This window comes from Malus sylvestris, chromosome 10 (genome assembly GCF_916048215.2).
Source record: "Malus sylvestris chromosome 10, drMalSylv7.2, whole genome shotgun sequence".
In the NCBI taxonomy this organism is placed as follows: Eukaryota; Viridiplantae; Streptophyta; class Magnoliopsida; order Rosales; family Rosaceae; genus Malus; species Malus sylvestris.
In genome coordinates, this window is record NC_062269.1 from 35,273,209 (window position 1) to 35,297,783 (window position 24,575).

General features: G+C 36.0%; 2 protein-coding genes across 7 annotated transcripts; both read left to right on the forward strand.

Moving 5' to 3' along the window:
* Window positions 1–2,723: 2,723 nt before the first annotated feature.
* Window positions 2,724–8,051, forward strand: LOC126588056 (probable phospholipid-transporting ATPase 4). The gene is made up of 10 exons (XM_050253188.1): window positions 2,724–3,322; window positions 3,679–5,138; window positions 5,222–5,332; window positions 5,472–5,748; window positions 5,846–5,934; window positions 6,055–6,148; window positions 6,338–6,547; window positions 6,625–6,849; window positions 6,928–7,119; window positions 7,258–8,051. Exons 1-10 carry the CDS (start codon window positions 2,912–2,914, stop codon window positions 7,954–7,956), a joined length of 3,768 nt encoding a protein of 1,255 aa, XP_050109145.1. The 5' UTR covers window positions 2,724–2,911; the 3' UTR covers window positions 7,957–8,051.
* A 1,543-nt stretch (window positions 8,052–9,594) lies between these two features.
* Window positions 9,595–15,757, forward strand: LOC126588065 (uncharacterized). Of its 6 annotated transcripts, none has more exons than XM_050253198.1 (5): window positions 9,595–9,780; window positions 9,983–10,085; window positions 14,567–14,738; window positions 15,312–15,371; window positions 15,452–15,757. In XM_050253198.1, exons 1-5 carry the CDS (start codon window positions 9,709–9,711, stop codon window positions 15,513–15,515), a joined length of 471 nt encoding a protein of 156 aa, XP_050109155.1. In that variant the 5' UTR covers window positions 9,595–9,708; the 3' UTR covers window positions 15,516–15,757. The 6 variants fall into 6 exon arrangements, with proteins under 6 accessions (XP_050109155.1, XP_050109156.1, XP_050109157.1 ...); XM_050253199.1 differs by having other exon boundaries at window positions 15,455–15,757; XM_050253200.1 differs by having other exon boundaries at window positions 15,312–15,353.
* Window positions 15,758–24,575: the final 8,818 nt, after the last annotated feature.

The following is a 24,575-nucleotide window of genomic DNA, read 5'->3' on the forward strand; positions in this document are numbered from 1 at the left end:
ATTGTATTTTCTCTTAAGTTGGTTGTGCTTTTACTTGTTTGTTTTGGCCTGCCTTTTTTTGAGCTTTCCTTACTTCCTAATAGCCATCTTTATTGATGAATTGTATTATGTTTGACAACAAACAACTAAATTTTAAGAGATAATAGAGTACAAGTGTCAACAAATGAGTGGGAAAGGCAAGATGGAAAAGGGAAGAAGAAAGTTAGCTAGCATCCCCTAAACTACTTGTCCATAGACTCCGACCGCAGACAACATGAAGACCAAATACCGTGAGACGAAATAGTATTACATATTCAAAATGTAAAAATATATTAACATATAAGGTGAATTATCGAATTAGTCCATGAATTATACATTCAGTGAAAATTAGGTTCTTAAATTATTTTTTTAGTAAAATAAGTCTCTAAATTCATTAGAAATTACTAATTTCATCCCTACTATTATATTCAAAACTATTTTATCCAATTTTTCGTCAATTTAAGTCACTTGACACACTTCAGAGTGTAATTCCATTATTTTCTCTATCTAAGCTCTTAACATTTCATATAGGTTGCGAATCTAGCGTGTAATTTATCCTTCAAAGTTAACTTACGCTATTTCTTATGAAAAACCACCAATTTACCCTTCAAAGTTAACTTTATATACTATTTCTTTATGAAAAACTGTCAATCTACTATCCAATGTGTATCATATGCAATTAACATGACCTAATTAATGAAAAAAATTAATATAGTAGCTTTGAATATAATATTATAGATGTCATTGACAGATTTTTATAATTTTTACTGAGATGAGAACTCGAAAACTAAATTAACAGTTCATTATAACATATATCAAAATGAGCTTGAGTTTAGCCAAATTTGCTAGAACCATGAACTCCATCTGCATGTTCAAATGTTCTTTTATGTAATTTAGATAATTTAATATTTAATTTTATCGTTTGACAAAACAAATGTTTATGATGAAGTCAAATTTTTGCTTTATAAAGCTTTTGTTCTCTTTATGAATTAGGAGGGCACTAAAAAGTTGGCTTTGAAATTTCTGGCAGAGTTGGTTGAATCCAAAGCAAGACAAACGTTATTATAAATTATAATCCACATATGGTTAAATATAAACCAACAGGATCATCTCCTGATCTTTTTAATGAGATCCTGAAAATTCGTAAATTGTGTATATTTAATATATATTGTGTGATCAGTTTTTATTAAATATTATTTGTATTTAATTTTAAATAAAAATATTTAAAATAATTTATAACAGCACGATGTATAATGAACAAACAGAATTAACGGATCTTTGGGATCCTCGTTGGATGGAGGATCCGGATTCAAATACAAATGAGGCACTAATTGTTTATTTATTTAATAATAATCTTCATTCAAGAAACTTAATGGGGTTGTTTGACTTTATTTAGTTTGTCGTTCTCCCAATGTGACTTCCGAGGCCAGTTCTCGTATCCAGAAGCATCTTGGCCACGATTGAGTGAAAACAAATGTAGTACCTTGATTGAATGAGAAATATTAAGGAGATTCTCCGTCATCTCACGTTTTTAGAATAATATTTATAATATTGGTAAGAAAATTGTGTCAAAAATATAAAGTGACAGAAAGTTCATGAAAAGTCTCACTTTTAAGAGAGTCCCTTTAGCATTCTTTTGATTGAGTATTTTCTTCCCCATACCATCATCGGGAAAAATGTGAGGTGGCAACATTATAAATCGTTGTGCAAAAAATGTGAGATGACAAAGAATTTTTAGAAAGTCTCACTTTTAAGAGAGTTTCCTTAATATTTCTCTGTTTTTTAAAGGGTAATGATACATAAACTAAATTTTTAAATCAAATTTGTAAACCAAATGAAGTGGTTGTAGATGATTGGATTATTAATTAAGTGTCAGTTAACGTGTTTGCTCTTATTAGTGATACATCATTTGATTTGTAAATTTGGTTTAAATTTTTTATTTCTTTAGCATTAGCATTAAACTCTTTTTTAAATCACATGATAGGAGAGATAAGAAAATAATAGTTTATTGATTACCCTCAGTTATTTGTATTTTATAATACGATTTAATAATATTTTTCTTTATTTATAAGTAATATATTTAGTTTTGATACGGTTATTTGGTTATACACAACTATTAGTAATATAGTCTAATGATATTTCTTTTTCATTTATTAGTAGCTTATTTTAGATCTCGATACTGGTACTGTATCATATATGAGACATGTTTGGAACTGCCATAAGGAGAGATACCGGTAAAACCGTATAAGTAGCTAGAAGACATGTTCAAGCTATATTTTAAGTGCAAATTACTTAAAGTTTGAATTGAAATATGATTATTTGATTCAATTCTCAAATCTAGAGGCAATCCGGCAATCCGGCAATGGTTATGGGACCAACTTTCATTTGGCTTTATATTTTGTATATATTTTCGGATATCTCAAAGGTGCAACAAAGGTTGATATTTCTTAAGGTATAGGACAACAGGGAATTTGTTATTTCTGTGGAAGTACGGCTAATGGAAAGAGAAGGCCTGCACCTTCTACTCGGTTTGATCCAAGAAACTGCAACAATCTCACCATTTGGAAGAAGATCTTTTTAGAACCTAGTGAAAGTTAAAAGGAAAGACAGAATTATATATATACATATATATATATATATATACACACACACATATATATATATATATATATAGATGTATGTATGTATGTAATATAGGACAATTCTCTTGTACCCATTTTTATGCGGAATTTTGGTGCCTCCCGTGATAGCAAATGTTAAAACCAACACTACAGTTTTCATGTTCACAGCTTCAGATTTAGTCACATTTTCTTGTAGTTAGAGAGAGAGAGAGAGAGAGAGGTTTGCAGATGTAAAAGAGTGAAGTTATAGTATTACAACTTAATCGGTAAAAATGGCAGGATCGTCTGGAAGAACAAAGAGGAAGATAAGGTGGAGCAAACTGTATTCTTTTGCATGCTTCAGACCTGTCACAACTGAGAATGATCCAAGCCAGCAGCTCCTTGGCCAGCCGGGGTTTTCGCGGGTGGTTTTCTGCAACGAGCCTCAGCTGCACAAGGCCAAGCCTTACAAGTACCCCAAGAACTATGTCTCCACAACCAAGTACAATATCATGACTTTTCTTCCAAAAGCGCTTTTCGAGCAGTTCCGAAGAGTTGCCAATCTGTATTTTCTGTTGGCAGCTGTGTTGTCCGTCACTTCTTTGGCTCCTTTTCAACCAATAAGTTTGATTGCTCCTTTGGTCTTTGTGGTGGGGGTTAGCATGATCAAGGAGGCAGTGGAGGACTGGCACAGATTCTTGCAGGTAAACAGAAAATACAGTAAAATATTTATTTTCAATAAATTCGAATATTCATAATTCTTGAAATTTTAGCTCCTCTTTTTCTACTGCAGAAGAAAATTAGTTTGATTCAAAATTGACTCCCCACTTTATTATTTGTTGAAGAATGTAGAATTTTCAGCCCACATAAGAAAATAACCGAATTAAATACAGCTTATATTGAACGGTTTCACTGCTAATTTATCCTCCCTTATTTGATATTTAGTATGATCATAAACCCCCTTGACTTTCCTGTTCTATTTTGCTAGAAATCTTCATTTTTCCCTCCATTTTAATAAACTTTCTGGGACTATTTACAACAAATTTATTTTGTGTTCCAGGATTTGAATGTGAACTCAAGAACTGTAAAGGTTCACGTTGGAGACGGCGAATTTATTGAAAAACCATGGCAAGGACTGTGTGTAGGAGATGTTGTGAAGGTTAACAAGAATGAATATTTTCCTAGTGATCTCCTCTTACTATCTTCCAGCTATGAGGATGGCATATGTTATGTAGAGACCATGAACCTTGATGGAGAAACTAATCTCAAGGTTAAACGATGCTCGGAAGCCACACTTGGCCTTGTCAATGATCAATCATTTGTTTTATTCAGGGCTACCGTCCGCTGTGAGGACCCGAATCCTCATCTCTACACCTTTGTAGGGAACTTAGAGTTGAAAAATGCATCATTTCCCTTGTGTCCTGCCTCACTTCTCCTAAGAGATTCAAAGCTTCGGAACACTGATTATATTTATGGGGTTGTGATTTTTAGTGGACCAGACACAAAAGCTGTGAGGAACTCAACAAGATCACCATCTAAGCGCAGTCGGATTGAAAGAAAGATGGATCTTGTCATCTACCTTCTCTTTTCGATGCTTCTGTTGATTTCACTGGTCACTTTGATTGGTTTTGCAGAGTTTTTGAAAACGGAGATGATTAAGTGGTGGTATCTTTCTCTAGATGATAAAGATCCATTTTTTCAACCATCAAAGCCTGAGGTATCTGGTTTCCTACAGTTCATAAGGGCTCTTATTTTGTATGGTTACTTGATCCCCATTTCTCTCTATGTTTCCATTGAGATTGTCAAAGTTTTACAAGCCATGCTCATTAACAAGGACATCAAATTGTATGATGAAGTTACATGTAAATCTGTTCAAACGCGAACATCAAATTTAAATGAAGAGCTTGGTCAGGTGGAGATGATTCTGTCTGATAAAACGGGGACTTTGACGTGTAACCAGATGGAATTCAGGAAATGCTCTATTGCTGGAATTTCGTATGGGGGTGATGTAAATGAAATTGATCGTGCAGCATCTCAACGGATGAATGTTGATGTTGAGTCATATTGTTTTAGTATTGATGAGTTTGAAACAGCAAGCCAAAGCTGCGAAATGTTTGAGTTCTCAGTTGGTGACATTAGCACTGAAAGGGCTATTCTAGGTGGACAAAGACATGAGCAGAATTATTCAAGTGCAGAAAACTCGAGAATCTCGAACGTGGAGGAAGAATCTGCCATCAAGGGTTTCAACTTTAGGGATGGCAGGCTTATGAACAAAAAGTGGATGTACAGATCCAACTTATCCGATGTAACAATGTTCTTTCGAGTCATGGCTCTATGTCACACAGGCATACCTGTTGAGGAGGATGAGCTAACTCATAAGCTAAAGTATGAGGCAGAGTCACCGGAAGAAGTATCTTTTCTAGTTGCTGCTCAAGAGTTTGGATTTCAATTTTTTCGAAGAAGTCAGTCCTTTATGTTTCTTAAGGAATTTGATCCTTCCACGGGAAAGGAGGTTGAGAGGTACTTTCGTAACTGATTGAGACTATTTTCTTGTATAAAGTTGTGTAGTATAATGCCTAAACATGATATGAATGTATTTTCAGGAAGTACAAACTTTTGAACCTTTTAGAGTTCTGTAGCACTCGGAAAAGGATGTCTGTTATCATAAGCGACGAAGATGGTCAGATCATTCTACTCTGCAAAGGTGCAGACAAGTATGTTTCTACGCCGAAAATTATCTATTGATCTCTACCCCATGTTTTTTTTTAACTTTTTATGTTAAAGGTATCTTAAACTTGTGTTATCAGTTGATTTTTGCTCTAACTTGTATCTTATATGAATTTTGGTTTTCAGCATTATCTTCGATAGGCTTGCAGAAAATGGAAGGGCATACCAACAGGCAACAACCCTACACCTTTCCAATTATGCAGAAGATGGATTCCGCACTCTGGCATTTGCTTACCGGAAACTTGAGGCTGCTGAGTATGAACAATGGAACTCAATATTCAAGGTGGCCAAGACAACAATAGGTCCCGAAAGGGAAGAAGTGCTAGAGAAAGCATCTGAAATGATCGAAAAGGATTTGATTTTATTAGGGGTTGCTGCTGTTGAAGACAAGCTACAAAAGGGGGTTAGCTATCTGTCTTTTTCTATGTTTGTGTGGCTTTTGTATGGTTACATGCTCTTTCTCATAGTCGATAGTGTCTTCTTTTATGCATACATATCAGGTTCCAGAATGCATAGATAAGCTTGCCCAAGCCGGGATAAAAATATGGCTGCTCACCGGTGACAAGAAGGAAACTGCCATAAATATAGGGTAAAGTTTGTGAAAAACCATTTACTTGGTGTACTTGTAAGTCTTAAATCATCAGAAAGGCGTTGATGGAAGCTAAATTATTTGTCTTTGGCTTTCCTTTTTGCACATTCGCATTGGCAGATTTGCTTGCAGCTTGCTCCGGCAGGATATGAAGCAATTTCATCTGAGCTTGGGTAGAGAAACTGCAACTATTCCAACTAATAACCAACTGAAGGTGGAACTGGAAATTGATCGCTTCGGATAACAGTTATATTAGAATACTTTTATGTGAATTTGGCCATCCAATAGCTCAGAAAAAAAAAAAAAAACAAACAAACAAAAACAAAAACAAAAGGGAAAACATGATACTATATTATGGAAGTTGAGTTGGTAATCACAAATTTTGTTTTTTTCTAGTTTCCAGGCGATGAAAGATGACATTTTAAACCAACTCGAAAGTTTTCACAAACTGAAGTCTGAAGAAGGCAATGATAATGCACCCTTGGCTTTGGTAGTAGATGGAAAAGCTCTTGAAATTGCTCTCAGAAGTGATGTGAAGGACCAGTTCTTACCATTGGCTGTTAATTGCGCTTCTGTCATATGCTGCCGCGTCTCTCCAAAACAGAAGGCTTTGGTAGGTCTATTCAGATAGAGCTTTGAGTCCAATGAAAATATTCATGCATATTCATTCTTTGTGTTTTCGAATTCCAGATTACGCGATTGGTAAAGGAACATACTGGGAAAACAACCTTGGCAATTGGAGATGGGGCAAATGATGTTGGCATGATTCAAGAAGCTGATATTGGAGTAGGAATCAGTGGCATGGAAGGAATGCAGGCAGTCATGGCCAGTGACATAGCATTGCCTCAATTCCGATTTTTGGGGAGATTACTTATAGTTCATGGGCGTTGGTGTTACAAAAGGATTTCAAAAATGGTAAATGCTTCCATCCTACTTTAGACAATAGACGATATCTTTATCTGATGCTAGGCTAAGCCCCTTTCCTCTATCCAGGTTCTCTACTTCGTGTACAAGAACATTGCGTTGGGGCTCACGCTGTTCTACTATGAGTTATCCTCAAGATTTGCAGGGGAGGTCTTCTACGACGACTGGTATATGGCCTTGTTCAATGTGATTTTGACATCTTTACCTGTTATATCATTGGGAGTCCTTGAGCAGGACGTTTCATCAGAAGTGTGCCTCCAGGTAAACAAACTTAACGAAAATCACACACATACACATGAAAAGGCGATAGTTCTTGTACACAACGGTTGTTTGCAAGAATTTCTCGTGTAAGCTATGAGAGTTTTAATGGGATTTTCTGTTTTCTTTTTTATGGAACAGTTTCCAGCTCTTTATCAACAAGGACAGAAGAACATATATTTCACGTGGTACCGGATTATTGGTTGGATAGTAAACGGCGTGGTTGCTTCTCTAGTCATATTCCTTGCAAACATATACACTTTCTCCCCTAATTCATTTCAGAAGAATGGCCAAGTTGCAGACATCACACACCTTGGTGCCATGACATACACCTGCATAATCTGGACCGTCAATTGCCAGATTGCGCTGATCATCAACCGGTTCACTTGGATCCAACATCTTTTCATATGGGGTAGCATCATGATCTGGTACGTGTTCTTGTTGGTATACGGTGCATTCCCTCCTGCCTACTCTCAAAGAGGATTTCGTGTCCTAATCGAAGCTCTTGGCCCTGCACCGTTGTATTGGACTGTCACATTATTCGTTGTGGTTGTTTCGCTGCTACCCTACTTCATTCACATCGTCATCCAACGGTCATTCTATCCGTTGGACGATCATGTGATTCAAGAAATGAAGCACTGCAGGAAAGATGTTGCAGTCAAGCAAATGTGGGAGAGGGAGAGAAGCAACTCCATAAAGATGACTCAGGTTGGGGTTTCGGCTCGGGTTGACGCGAGAATTCGGGTTCTGAAAGAACAGTTGCACCACAAGAAACAGTTGATATACAGATCAGTGACAAGCAGTCCAATATTTAGATCACTGACAAACAGCCCAGCCTAGTGGAAATTTGCCACCTTCTTATTCTTTTATTCATTAACTTGTAAGCATTGTCTAAATATAGTGCGTTCAGTTTCTTGATAGTTTCAGTGGCAAAATGTTGTTTCAATTAAATAGGCAGCCCAAGTACACACTCAGTTGCAAGCACAACGAATCATGAATGGCTTTGCAAGACAAATAAGGGAGTGTTCGGTATATGGTTTCGTTGAATTCGAGATCAAAGTGTCTTCTTTTTAAATTAAATTAGTTTAGAATATCGTCTTATCTAAATTATAATTAGTAAGTGAATGGTGGTGCAATTCATAATAATTAAAAAAAAAATAGACAAAATTCTCGAGCCGTTAGATTTTCATCCTAAAACTATTGATGTCATAAAAAAAGTTTTTCAAATAATAAATCTATTCTTAAGATTAATTACACCGATACCTTTTGAGTTTTTGCGTTTTCACACAACCACTTCAACTTCATTGATTTTTTTTCACACAACTCCTTGAGATTTGAAACTTTAAAATAAAACCCCCTAAAGTATAACACACTTTCATACGACCTCTTAATTACAAAATGACGTGACATGATTTATTAAATAAGAAAAAATGATCCCACCAAGTTAAAAGTTAAAACCGTATTTTTAGTTCCTGTAGTATCCATATGTTACATACTAATAAACGAGATAGCTTCTTGAATTTTTAAAGTTTCATAATGTTTTGTCCTTTTTTTAAGTAGTGGCTATATGAAGTCTTTGTAAATCATGAGGGTTTATGTGAAAATACGGATAGGGCGTAGAAAGTGTGTAATATAATTTTTTAGGCTAAATTAATAGTTTAAAAAAAATTATTGATAAAGTGTAACCAAACCAACATGAAAGAGATTAAGTTACAATTAGCACAAAACATAGAAGTGGACTTTGAAAGTAAAGCTAAAAAACCCAAAACAAAGTTGTGAGCCCAAAGCAAATGAAAAACCAAAACAAACCCTTACAACTTGCTACCTCCGCAACTGTCGGTAAGCCACCTGCCAGCTTTTGGACGAAAAATTAAGAGTAAATTATAGCAATGATCACTTAACTTTAATTTAATTGGAGCAATGGTCCCTCAATTAAAAATTCATTACCATTGGTCCCTCAACTCATCAAAACATGCAGTTATGGTCCATCAATTAAAAATTCATTACCATTAGTCCGTTAACTTTAATCCAATTGGAGATATAGTCACTCAACTTTAACTCAATGCAAGCAATGGTCCCTCAACTTTAACCTATTTGTAGCAATGGTCATTCCAACATAACTTTTTTTGACAAAATTCTGACAAAATTGATGAAAATGACCATAACTATAAGTTTTGATGAGTTGAGGGATCCCAATTGTAGCAATGATTATTCCAACATAACTCATTTTGACGAAGTTGATGAAAATGACCATAGCTACACATTTTGATGAGTTGAGGGACCAATGGTAATGAATTTTTAGTTGAGAGAACATTACTCCAATTTAATTAAAGTTGATGGACAATTGCTATAATTTACTAAAAAATTAACGGAAGCAAGTTTGTGAAAATAATTTGAAGCTTCAAGTGAGCAGTATAATTTCTAAAACCTCAGGGACTTTTGTGAAAACGGGAAAAATTACAATTTTTTTAAATTTTTTTCACAGAAACTGCGCTGAAGAAAAAAAGGGTTGAGGAAAATCCCATCATCTGTGGCAACTCCCACTGAGGAGAAACAGCGGTACCCAGAGAGTAAAATCAGTTTGTGTTGAGGATGGAAGAGGTTTTAGGGCAGAAGAGGGTTGAAGATGTGAGCTGGCTCTGCTCCCTCTCTGAGTCTGAACTTGTAAGTATTATTTACATCATTAAAGCAACTTAATTTCTTGATTTATTATCTTTTTGCTAAATTTAATTTTTGAATTCGTTTGTTAATTTTCAATGCTCATATCAAATTCTGCATAGAAAAGTAGACAATTTGACGTTAAAGACTAGAGCTTTATGGTTAATGGTGTCGAAAAATTGGAATTAAACACACAATTTTATGGCAGGACATGTTGATTAGCATAAAAAGGATTGTTCTTCAACGTGCAAGAATGATTGGGTGCGATGAACTTGCCCAAAAGTTTGATCTCAAGGTGATTCGAGCTCTTGGTATGTCGGATAGCTTTATCTGTTTCCATGTTCTTTGTTGTCGAATTTCGAATTAAGCTCTTGATATGAGCTGTAAAAGAAGCAAAATACCTCATTGTATTGCATTGTATATAAAGTTCCAAACTTGTGTTCCAACACTTTGGTATTCGGGCACAAATGGAACGAGAAACGGTGTTGGCATCATCGTGGACAAGACCTTGACACAAGATGTTGTAGATGTCAAGATGGTAGGAGATAGAATTATGGCAATCAAGATTGTAATAGGACAAGAACTCATCAATGTGATTAGTGTGTGCGCACCTTAAGTAGGGTTGGATACGAGTTTGAAGGAGAAATTTTGGGAAGATCTTGGAGACTTGGTGCAAGGAATTTATAGGAGGAGATTTAAATGGACACGTGGGCAAGGAGATAGGCAACTATGGAGGTTTTCATGGTGACCATGGTTTTGGGGAGAGAAACAAAGATGGGGAAGCCATCTTGGATTTTGCAATGGCATATGATGTCTTCTTAGCTAACACCTTCTTTAAGAAGAGAGAAGAACATGTGATCACCTACAAGAGTAGGTTGTCAAAAACACAAATAGATTTTCTTCTAATGAGGAAAGGGGATTGTATAACTTCTAAGGATTGCAAAGTTATACCGGGAGAGAGCTTGGCTAATCAACATCGCTTGTTGGTGATGGATGTACATATCAAAAGAGAGAGAAAAAAGAAAAAGACCTTGAAGTGCCCAAGGACTAGATGGTGGAATCTAAAAGGAGAAAAACAAGCATTTTTTCAAGAGAAAGTAATCACCAAATGTGGGATTCTATGGCTAGTTGTATCCGAAAAGTAGCAAAAGAGGTATTAGGAGAGTCCAAAGGCTTTGCTTCACACCAAAAGGAATCTTGGTGGTGGAATGAGGAGGTACAACCAAGGGTTAAGGTTAAGAAGGAATGTTGTAAAGCCTTATACAAGGATAGGACCGATGAAAACGGTGAAAGGTATAAAATAGCGAAGCAGGAGGCGAAGAAAGCTGTGAGAGAAGCTAAACTAGCGGCTTATGATGATATGTATAAGCGACTAGATACCAAAGAAGGAGAGTTGGATATCTATAAACTAGCTAGAGCAAGGGAAAAGAAGACAAACCAAGTGAGGTGCATCAAGGATGAGAATGGAAGGGTTTTTGCTATAGAGAACGCGGTCAAAGACAGATGGAGAGGTTATTTTTATAATCTTTTCAATGAAGGACATGAAAGGAGTACTTCTTTGGGGGAGTGGAGTAACTCAGAAGAGTGTAGAAACTACTCATTTTACCACCGAATTAGGAAGGAAAAAGTGGTTGTAGCTTAGAAAAAGATGAAGCATAGAAAAGCAGTGGGCCTAGATGATATACTGATCGAAGTGTGGAAAGTCTTGGGAGGGACGGGTATAGCATGGCTCACAGACATTTTCAATAGGATTTTGAAAATGAAGAAGATGCCAAATGAGTGGTGAAAGAGCACTTTGGTGCCTATCTACAAGAATAAGGGCGACGTACAAAATTGCATGAACTATAGGGGTATTAAGCTAATGAGTCATACAATGAAGCTTTGGGTGAGAGTCATTGAGCATAGATTGAGGCAAGAGACACAGGTCTCGGACAACCAATTCGGGTTCATGCCAGGGCGCTCAACCATGGAGGCAATCTATCTCTTACGAAAATTGATGGAAAGATATAGAGATATGAAAAAGGATTTACACGTGGTCTTTATAGATTTGGAAAAAGCGTATGATAGGGTTCCAAGAGACATTCTTTGGAGGATTTTAGAGAAGAAAGGAGTATGAGTAGCACATATCTAAGCTACAAAGGATATGTATGATGGAGCAAAGACTGCCGTAAGAACTCATGAATGACAAACCGAAAGCTTCCACATAACTGTAGGGTTACATCAAGGTTCATCTTTAAGTCCTTACATTTTTGCATTGGTAATGGATGAGTTAACGGGACATATTCAAGATGATATTCCTTGGTGTATGCTTTTCACAGACGATATAGTGTTGATAGATGAAACTCAGGAATGGGTAAATGCGAAGCTTAACCTTTGGAGAGAAGTGTTGGAATCTAAAGGTCTTTGCCTAATTCGATCAAAGACAGAATATATGGAGTGTAAGTTCAGTGCAAATGGAGGCCCAAATGAATTAGGGGTGATGATCGGAGACCAGGAAGTACCAAAAAGCGACCGCTTTCACTACCTAGGATCTATCCTGCAAAAGAATGGAGAATTAGATAGAGACCTCAACCATAGAATACAAGCTGGATGGATGAAGTGGAAGAGTGCATCCGGCGTGTTGTGTGACCGTTGTATGTCACTGAAGCTCAAAGGAAAATTTGATAGGACGGCAATAAGGCTGGCGATGCTGTATGGCACGGAATGTTGGGCGGTGAAGCATCAACACGTACATAAAATGGGTGTATCGGAGATGAGGATGCTTTGTTGGATGTGTGGGAACACGAGAAATGATAAGATTAGGAATGAGGATATCCGAGGTAAAGTAGGAGTAGCCGAAATTGAAGGAAAGATAAGAGAAAATCGGTTATGGTGGTTTGGACATGTGCAACGAAGGCCTACTAACGCTCCGGTTAGAAGATGCGACTACAGGACAGAGGTCCAGGGCCGAAAGGGTAGAGGAAGACCTAGAAAGACTTTGGAAGAGGCCCTAAGAAAAGACTAGTAATTGGATCTAACGGAGGACATGACACAGAACCGAGCACAATGGCGTTCTAGGATTCATATAGCCGACCCCACTTAGTGGGAAAAATGCTTTGTTATTGTTGATTGATTAGCATCTCATCAAGCTTATGAACGTTCTTAATTATGATCTCCGTGTGCATGGAGATTGCGGTATGTACTCAAATAATGAAAGCTAAAAGGATGACATTTTAACTTAAATTCTATCCAGTTATGAGGGAGGTTGCAGCAACATAAGTATTCTTTCTCAGGAAATGTATCAGATTCGGGGAGAAAACTCTGCTCGTCTTTTGTTTAGTAGTGGTCACTTAAGTTGTATCACACATGTATACTTTCATTGATTTCTCTCTCATGTGCTTTATTATGAAGCTCAAATTTCAATAGCCAGAAATATGTTTTCTGTTAATTGGTGACATTCTTTGCTGGAACCATATGTGGCTTGTTACTGCGTCTAGGTTTTCTAAGAATAAGGCGAGGGACAAATAAGCCATTTATACTTTGTTTGTCAACTTTGTAATTAAAGTAAAACCTGTAAAGTAAAACCTGGTGTTTTTTCTTTAGGTTTTCACTTGCAAAAATCTATAGATTATATATTGTAATTGCCTTGCACAGAGGCTGGACTCAAGAAAAGGCAACAAGTATGTTGACCTCAGTTTAAGAAAAGAAGAAACGGGCTGCTTGTGGCTTTTTTTTTTAAGAACTGAGTGAAGATCAAATGAAACCGAGCTCAAATATGCAGCTTTTTTATAATCATTAAACAAGTGCACAATATGGGGTTGACTTTCATACAATTCAGAATATGCTTGAGATTGATTCTCTAGGGTTGCCATTTAGGCTGCAAATCCCTTTAAAATATGTTTTCCTACTAATTTCTTGGCTATTATAAGAGCCTGATTCCACTATAACATACACGCCCGCCATGTAGACATGGTTGATGGTCATATGAACTTCTCTTATCTTCCATTGCTGCATCTACATTTGTGTTGAAACTTGTCCTAGTTTTATTTCATAGTGGAATGTGTTTGGGGTTGAAAAAGGATAACCGAATCAATGGTCCGGTTTAAGGTATGTTTCAGAATGACAACTGAATATCTGAACCTGACCTGATTAGTTTATGCTACGAAATATCCTTCCCTTTCTTTTATCACACCAAAGTAGGAATACCTTCCTATTGGCTACTTCCTTTCAGCCACCAGGCTTTCCCTCATCTCTCTCACTTGAATATCAACATCCTTACCGCACTTTTACTGAGGTTTCCATCTCAACCCCAAGAAATTAATCTGTGTTATATCTCTCTGAACTTTATTTCTTCTAGCTATGGCCGCTTGCTTTATCTTCTTGGACTTGTTCTATGGATGGGCACTTGAATTGCCCTTCCCTCTTTTCGAATAATCCTCTTTGTGATTCTGTTTTTGAAATACTGAAATTAGCAGAGGAAAAGAGCAATTTCTTGCTTTATTTGGTGTGGCTTTGCTTGTTTTGTTTGGGAAGGTTTGGTTTCATACCTCTAGTACAAATCAAATTCGGGATAAGGTTTGGTTTGCATGGGTGTTTCACTGTTTCAGGTTTGGGATTTGATAAGGCCTCACCATATGTTGGTACTCCAACCTCCCACTTGATTGGGATGCCTTTTAATGTTACCTGTTGAGTCATTTATCAAGTTTCAAGTTACCAAATAGCTAGTCCACTTTTAGGATGTTTTTGTTTGAGTATTTATGTTTTGCAGCTTAGAATTCTCTGACTTGTATTACGTGGCTGAGGATTTGTGCAGCATTTGTTCTGATGGAATGTGTCAAAGATAAGGTAAATAATTTGTCACCGCCCGAGTCGGCTGCATTTATGGGAAGTTGCAATCTGTTAAAACATAACCTTGGTGATATTATGAGTCTTGAAGAGATAATGGCATGTATCGGTATTGATTCGAGAAAAGGTCCAATAAAAAGGTTAGTTCAGACAACAATGGTCAATGTTGTTTCTTTTTTGGTAACAGTATGATGCTTTTGACTTGAACATGTAATATGTGTGTATGTGTGTACCGTATGCAAATGACTAAAAGCATATGTGAACGTACATGGACACGTTTATGTGGGTGAGCGTGGCTAATCGCCTTTTCTTTTCCTAGACTATTTATTCTCTTGTGGTCCTGGTCCTTCATGCATTTGGTATGATTGTATGTCGAGTAATGCAGACAAAATATGCCGCAGGAAGCACTATCGAGTCTTGATTTCATGCGGGTAGTATTTACATGATGTTGATAATGATTGTACATACTTTCTCGAGTTTCTGGAAACCGCGGGAATTCTGATAAAGTTTATTACATGAAATTTTCTTGGGGGTCTATTTTATGAAGTTTCAGAATGTATGTGGTGGCTCCAAAGTTTAGTGCCGAATTTATATTGTTATTTATCTGGAAATGAGTGGTCGAAAAGGACGCCATTTTCCCCCCTTGGATAACATACTTAAATACTAATCCTTACGTGAGTCAGCATAAGCATGATATTTTTTTTTTTTACCAGAATCGTTTTACCTGCCAAGAAGACATGCAATGGTTTTGAAAGGTCAATCATGTGTTGTAGGTATGCATAAGGTGTTACTTTTACGCTTATATCTCCCTGCCATTAGTTGATTAACTTTGGTTACATTTTTTCTGTACCAGAAGACCGCACAAAGAAACTACACGAAACCAAAAGAAACGGAAAACTGAAGCCAGTGAATTATGAGACCAGGAACTGCAGAGGCCGAGAAGAACATTCACGTGTTTGAGACACCAGTGAGTTTCGAGTGCGCTGCTTTTGGAAATAGGTCTCAAATGTGTTGCTGTACTCGAACAGATCGAACACGAGCGGAATTCATCTCCTTTTGTTCTATAACATGTGTATGAACTATGAAGGCCAAGGTCTAAATTCCTTGGAATTTTGTACATAATTCTGGAAATATTAGTGCAAGGTTTCATTATAATTAATTTAGTCCTGTTTCTACTTGCCATTATTTATGTTAAAAGAATAGCTGTTATATTTTAAACTCGAGATTAATTCTTGAATCTTAATGAGATTCTATACTCTCTACCATCTATAACGGAAGTTGAGTAAGAGATTCTCCCTTGTAATCGTTGTAATGTGTCTCTATATCTATTTCTCCCATCACGTGATCAATTTGAATCAGTAACAGGGTTATTGGCTCTTATCCCTCTTTTTTCTGTATGGTGTGTGTGTGTGAGAGAGAGAGAGAGAGAGAGAGAGAGAGAGAGAGGGAGAGAGAGAGAGTCCCCATTGCAGTTAACCTTTTGTGCTGCATGGTTTGGTGAACCTCATTGGTAACCCTAGGGGACAAAAGAAGGGAGGTGATGTTTGAAGGCAATAACCTATTAAATCAAAACAGCTTTTTGAAATTGTGTTAAGTCATTTCGCCACTCTATCTTCTTGTGCTGGTGTGACAAGAGCATGATTTTCTGGTTGGCCATGCTTGCTTGCTTTCTTTGTTTGTTTGTTCTAGGCACCGCATGGCAACAAAGGCTATTTGGGCCCCCCATTTTCAACCAAATTTTATTTCCAACTTTTCTCAAACCCCCATTTGCCTTCCCACTCCATTTCAGTTCCTCAGCATGCATCTAAACAGAGACAATATTAAATCGAACAAAAGTAATTAGGTCAATCTTTCCGTCTCTTGCATTCAAGTTTGAATCTCTGTACGCGAGCAAAATAATGTACTCATATATACTTTGCTTCAAATACTGGGTTATCTAAAGAGAGCCTCAATTGTGGAATTTCCTTTTGGAAGCAGTATTGGTCCACTGAGCAAATGGAAATTTCTCCAAAATGTCAAACTCATCATGCCATGACCAAGATATCTCCCATGCTTGGTTTTGTAACCTCCAAAGGAAGAGCATAATGTTAAAAGTTGTAGTTCATAAAGCATGATTAAGGCCAAACTAATGATTAAAGATATTCATACTTGTCCCCCTCACCCCCCAAATTATTTATTTTTCTCTTTCACATGCTCTAGCCATGACGTATCTGTTTGTTTTATCCATTTGCACGTGCACCATACAATCCTTTGAACCTATACACTTATACGGCAGCGCTTGGCTGCTAACTAACTTCTTAATGTTTAAAATATGTACCGAGTTACCATGCAAATAGATAAAAGTTTATATAGTATCGTCATATCATATCATCAAATTAACCTAGTATATGGAACTGCCCCAAACCATTTTAATTAAAAATGGAACTTTAACGAAAAACTCCCGGTACTGTTCACTTTAACGAAAAACCATATTTTTACACTAAAAAGTTAATCCTGGTTCTATTCACTTTACTCTTTATCTTGTCATTTTCGTTAAAACTCAAAGTTTTCAAGCCATTTTCCTTAGTTTTCCCAATTAAAAATAGGTTAACTTTGAATTTGGACCATAATAATGTGGTGTTACATGGAGGTGAATGTTTGTCAAGGAGATGTATAAAGTTACAAAAGCACTTGTCAACAGGGGGAAACATGCATGAGAATCTTATCTCATCTTAATCATAGAGATTATTTGTATATATTCTAGTGTCGGTTTGATTAAATTAACAAATGGTCCCCTAGCTAATCACTTGTTATTAGTGGATAATGGGCATTATTGGACGCAAAAGGTTTGCTTAAGCATCAAGGCACTCGCTCTCGATGATGTTTATATCTTCCAATTAAAACTATCCCCACCATGTGATCACTAAACATGGGATGTCTCAACTAAAAAAATGTTCTCTCAGCTGCGAGAGATGTTTCAATGTTCTAGAAACACATCTGGTTCATCACATGTAACAATATAATTGGTTGGAAACTTACAAATATTTTTTTAACTAATTGTATTATAACACTTGGTATACCGCACACGAAAAAATTTCTCAACTATGAGATGGTTTTCAACTTTTGTTGATGTTTCACAATTTTTATATAGGAACCGGATCCCATCCGGACCCAAAGGAACTGAGCCTACTCATCAAATGATCTGGGCCATTGAAATTTGATCCAACAATTACAAATAGGGAGCTCTCTAAAAGTTATAATAATTGTAGTTGTTGGATCTAATTTTAATGGTCTGAATTATTTGATCCTTGAGCTCAATTCATTTGGATCCAGAGGGGATCCGTTTCCTTTTATATAACTCAATAGAACTTCGGATGAATGGCTAGGATGGAGACTTTCAATGTCAATGTCATAATTTTCAAAGAAAAGAAATATAATTACTTAAAGAAAGTATTTGATGAAAGGGTCAGTGTCATTGCAAATAATCCTTGATCTTGTTCAGGCATGTCATTAGTCCAGGCAGGATCTTGCATTTGCAATCAGGAGAAAATCTTGGTGACGTTACTTCACTAGAATTACTTTTAGTTATTAAATACTCTAAAGATTAAAAAAAAAAAAAAACTTTAACGAAATACTCACGGTATTGTTCACTTTAATGAAAAACCACATTTTTACACTAAAAAGTCAATTTTGATACTATTTAGTTTACCTTTTATTTTGTCGTTATCGTTAAAACTTAAAGTTTTTAAACATTTTTCATTAATTTTCCTTAAAAAAAATGCAATTATGTCCATGGTTTAAAAAATCAACACTATCTCCGATATTTCGGTCGATATGTCGTGCTTTTGAGGCATCGGCATGGAATGAGGGTGAAGCTATTTCTTAATCCCATAACAAAAAATTAGTTGAAGTACTGGTAAAGTATTCGTAAAATCGACAGGTATCGTAAAAATATCGCCGAAACTGAGAAAGAATCCCACAATATTGACCTTGACGACGACTTAAGGCGAGTTATAGGCTGCACCGGCACTTTCAGGCCGAACTGTTCAATTTTTTGTTCTCTCTATCTAAAAAGAAATCAAATGATGACTCATTAACATGGAAAAATGGAAAAACTGGAATCATTACGTTTGATTTTCAGTCTGGGGCGACGCAATCTCATTTGAAATCTGGTTTGAGGTGTTTATGAAAGAAAGATGGACATGTTTTGGGTTCTAATTGAGTATTTATCAAATATAGCCAAAAATTAACTCTTAATTTTAAAAATGTCACTTTTTTATAAAAACTTTCAAATATATCCAAAATTTTACTTAAAGAGACACAAATACCCTCAAATTTAACAATTAAATAAATTAAAGGCTTTTTAGCTACTGTCGCCTCAAGCTCCAGTCCAACTTCACCTTCGCTTCTACACTCCACCACCACAACCCTATCCCCTTCGATCCCCTCATCACCGACATTGAGCGCCGCTACGATTACCGTAAGTGGGAGCAGCAGAATTTCAATCATGCCTTCAACGCCTTTTTTCTTACTAATATCCTTTTTAGTTTTAAATATAAAAATAGTTTTTAAAGTTAATTCACATGTCGTTATATGATTGTATTTGTGAGACCCATGTGGCGCCACATCATTACACTAATAGAGCAATTGACAGATTTTTCATGAAAAACCTAAAATGATCACGATGGATAAATTCAAATAAAGACTAAAATGATTCACGATAGACAAATTCAAGAACATTACTATTGATTATCATTAATTGTTAAGGACCAGATTAAGAAGTTATGTCAATGTCACGAATCATTTTGGCTAAAAAGCTTTTAATTGATTTGATTATTAAATTTGAGGGTATTTGTGTCTATTTAAGTGGAATTTTGGATATATTTGAAAAAAATGATATTTTTAAAATTAAGGGTTAATCTTTTGCTATATTTGATAAATACTCGTTCGACACAACCTCGTATAAACCTGGCGTCTTTATTTCCTTTTATTTGAAAGAGTGAGCTTTGAATTTTAAAGTAGTTTGGAAATTCATTTTGTCCGGTGACTACTAGTGCACTGCATGTCTCTTATCCAAAATTTAGCTTAAATTACGATAATTTACTTGTATTTGGTTATATGGGCTACTAATAAACTTATTGGTAAAAATATATTTCGAACTCTCTGTCGATATTTCTGCAAAATGGTACGTCGATATTATCATTAAACTGATGTTTAAAACCTTGATTATATTACATAGATATTATACCATTACCGTATATATCATTTTTATTGGCAACGAAAAGAATTAGTCAAGAATAGACTATTGGACACACACACACACACATACATATAATGTGACAGAATAACCTAATGATAATAACGATAAGGACAATTATACCAAGGACAATGGTGATCAGAATTGAATGAACTATTAATTGAATTATTGGAAATTTGATGTGGATGATAACCAAGATTAAAAATGCCATGAAACCAACTATTATAAATGAACAAAAAAAATTGTACAAATGATTGATCTGTGTTTACCTTGAACTTGAGGTATTCGATGAATTGACTGTGAATAAGAATTTTATGACATTCAAAATTAGTTGTTATGAAAATATTCATAATGAAAGTAATGAATTCAAAACCATTCAAAATTAGTTGTTATCAAAATAATGAAAACATTCAAAATTACCTTGGGCTTGATTCTTGTTTTACTGGTGGTGATGGTAGAGTGGTTAGAAGCCTCCTCTGATCATGCCTTCTTGCTGTCATTCTTCCTCTACAGAAATTCTCTGGTTAGGAAATCAGGGATACAATTTTGACTACCTTTGATGTATTCGATTTCAAAATAAAAAATACTTAATATAGCTTGTCATTGTGCAAAAATATATTTTGATGCAATGTTTTGAACATCTTTTTGTAAAACATGTTTTGTAGATTTGCAATCAACTCTGACTAAAAACTTTTGATTTAATAAATCATCTTGAAATTTACTAATACATAATACTATAGATAATAGTACTATAATTACTTTGTGCTGGATTCCATACTCTTGAATGGAAACGAACAATTTGTTTAGGAGATTCGGAAGAAATTGACTGTTTGAGAATACCACCGTAACCAATTTCAAAGGCATCAGTTTCAACGATCTTGAATGAATTAGGAGTTGGAATGCCAAGACAGGGCAACGTCTTAACATGTGACTTAATCTGTTTAACTATGAAAGTATGAGTGTTTGACCATGGTGAGGGATTTTCTTTTAGACGATTAAACAAAGGTTTGCATTGTTGCCTAAGATGTGGATAAAATTTTGCAATATAATTTAAAGATCCTAGAAATCTTTATAATTGGGTTTTGTCACTGATTTCATCTAGGAACTTATCTGCAAACTGAATTACTCTATCTATTGGTTGAATGGTGGATATTGTATCCTAAAACCCTAATTTTGGTTTGGAATAACTTAATTTTGGTTGCTGAGACAACTAACTCATTTGACTTAATTATTTTAGCAAACATATTTAAGTGTTTCCAATGCTCATCTATTGATTTGTAATAAATGAGAACATCGTCAATATAAACAATTAAGAAATGACTGTATTGATTAAATATTTCATTCATGATATTCTGAAACTCACTAGGTGCATTCTTAAGACTGAATGACATTACATTCCATTCATAATAGTCGAAATGAGTGATAAATGCATTTTTGTGTTTGTTATCCTCATGAATTTGAATATGTCAAAATAATAGTCGAAATGAGTGATAAATGCATTTTTGTATTTGTTATCCTCATGAATTTGAATATGTCAAAATCCAGGCTTCATGTCGAATTTTGAGAAGATTACAACTTGACTAAGTCTCTTAATTAAATATATTTTGTTAGGAATTGGATACCGTATCTATTTCAAGATTTTATTAAGAGGTTTGTAATTAATGATTAACCTAGGAGTTCCTCTTTCTAATTCAGGGTTTTTTCTGGACATAGAAAGTAGGGCAAGACCAGGCTGATTTACTTTTCCTAATGATTCCTTTATTGAGAAGTTCTTGGATTTCTGTTTTGCAGAATTCCATAACTTCTTGACTCATTTGGATTGGTCTGGCTTATGTTAGTATTTTCTTTTCATTAAATTCCTTATTGTAAGGAAGTTTAACAATGTGTTGTTTTCTATGCCAGAAAGCATTGGGAATGTCAGAACAAATTTCATTAACAAGTTTCATTTGAAAGTTGTCAATGGTTTGTAACAAAGATTTGTTTGTTAATTGTTCTTCGATTCTTTTCTAATTAATTTCTTCTTTAAGAAATTAATTTTTTGTGATCTTTTGGTGACTAGATTGATGGTTTTTTGAGATACTATATTTTTGTAATTGTCTTAATTTTTATAGATCTGTTTCCGTGCAGAACTCAAATGTGATTTTTTGACCTAGCATTTTTGTGGTTATGCAATTGTGGTGTACTTTGAAAGTATATAAAAGAGCTATGAAAGGGAGACCTAAAATGACTGGGTCTGAAATGTTTTTAATCAAAACAAATGGGGTTTTAAAACAAAAATTGTTTTGAGAAACATGGGCTTTTGGTATTTCATATTTTAAGTGCATTGGTGACTGATTTACTGCACTAAGAATTTATGTTGATTTATGAAAATACTTAGTGGGAATTAAACATTCTTGAATATAATTCAAGTCTGCACTTGAGTCAATTAAGGCAATTGTTTCTAATTGGAAGTCTTCAATTATTATTTTTATTTTAGAATACAATTTCTGGATCCTAATTTTTTGAAGTAATCCTAAAACTAGGCTTTCTGTTGGATTTTCCATGGACTTGGATTCTAATTCTTGGTCGGAGGAAGAACTACTGTGTTCTTCATCATTATTGCTAAGAAAAGCTTGTTGTTGATGCACAAAATCAGTGAGGACTTTGGTACAACAGAAAGTGTTAAGTTTGTGACCTTCGCTAGATTGCTCCGATCACTAGTGTGAATAAGTAAGTAAATGGATAGGGACAGGGAAGCAAACACAAGATGTACGTGGTTCACCCAGATTGGCTACGTCCACGGAGTAGAGGAGTTCTCATTAATTGTGAAGGGTTACACAAGTACATACGTTCAAGCTCTCCTTTAGTGAGTACTAGTGAATGATGTAGTACAAATGACATTAGGAAATATTATGACAGAATGATCTCTATTTATAGAAGAGAGTTTCTAGTTTCATTCTGATATTGACACGTGTCGTGTTGTGATTGGCTTCTGATGTTGACACGTGTCGTGCTATGATTGGCTTCTGATGTCGACACATCTCGCGCTATGATTGGCCTCTTGGTTGGAGGGAAACTCTTCTGGGTCCTTGACGGTATAACGTTGACCGGTGCTCAGTAGTTTCGGGATTGGTCAAGTTTGGTACAAACAGTGCTTCCCGAAGTTCCCGAGTGAGGGAAGCTTCTCGGTTGGGGACTTGCAAGATCCAAGCCATTGAGTAATCACGAAACTTCTAAGTACCGAAGTGTGGTATCATTTTCACTTGCCGTATTTGTCTCATCCATAGATGTGTCATCTTCTTTGGAAGTACTTTTCTTCCATCCAGGGGTGGTATCTTTAACCGATGAAGATGCACAAGGTAATGTATCAATTTCACTTGAAGCTTACTTGTAGTTTCAGGCTTGGTCAAGTGCGATACAAAACCCTATAGTAGGAGTCCCCCAAGTCGCCAAGCTAGGAGATTTGCCGAAAGAGGTAACAGACAAGGTAAGCAATCAGACTTCTAAGCAAGCAATCTGGATCGGAGGTTCGACTTCGGCTTCCGGTTGATTGTTCTCCTTCTCTTTGTGTCGTAAACAGCAACAAGGATAAGGAGAAGCAAATGGAAAAGAGATGATATGAGATACTTTTGCTTTTGAAGAAGTAACTTTCCACAGGCTTATTTTTGAACTGGGCTGGAGGGTTTTCTGGTTTCCTCCAGAGTATAAGGTCGACTCAAGAATTTGAGGTCAAAACAAGTCCATCAAATCAAGAGTGCGTTCGACCTTGATGATATGAGATACTTTTGCTGTTGACGAAGTAGTGGATGAATCGGCATGTGTTCTGTTGCGCTTGTTTCCACATGCTTCCTTGTATCCTTCTCACTTGCCCTATCTGTTCCTCAGGCAGATGTGGTATCTTTTCTGGAAGCATAAGATGTTGAAGATGAGTACTCGAGAGCAATGCTAAGTAAGTAGTCAGGCAAGGGGTTCCAGGCAGTCAGTTCCTGACTGGAAGCTTGATTCTAATTGCTGACTGATTGTTCTTTTTCTCCTTGTCTTGCAGGTAATAACAAGGGCAAAGGAAAAGATAAAGAAAAAGCTTGATATGTGATACTCTTGCTTTTGACATTGATGATATAAGATACTCTTGCTCTGGTGTGGCTAGTTTGCATAGGTATTATTGGGGGGGAAGAAAGCTGAGTATTTCGAGAGGCTTCGTTGGGAGTGCCCTCTCAAATATGAGGAAGGGTTGAGCATTTTTGCAGGTCTGCCTGTCCGTGGAGGATGGATGTCGACATATATAGGAGTCTCCCTAACAACAAGTAGTAATGCTATTCTTTTACCCTTCTTGGTCGTAGCAATGTAGTGGGAGCTGCAAGCTTCACGTGTTTTAACTTTATCAGAGCACTTTGAAAAAGTGGTATGTGGTATCTGGAAAGCTGTTGTTGCGTGTAAAGATTGCAGACAAGCTTTATCCAAGGAAATTTGGCTATCGAAGTTCAGAGAGCGATGCCTCTTCGGTTTTCGAACAAGCAATCCTATTGGGGATCTGGCTTTCGAGATTCGGAGAACGGTGCCTCTTCGATTTTTGAGAAAGCAATCCTGTTGGGAATCTGGCTCTTGAGATTCGGAGAGCAGTGCCTCTTCGATTTTTGAGAAAGTACCCTGTTGGGAGTCTGTCTCTCGAGATTTGAAGGGCGGTGCCTCTTCAATTTTTGAGCAAGTAATAATGCTATTCATTTACACTTCTTGGTCATAGTAATGTAGTGGGAGTTGTAAG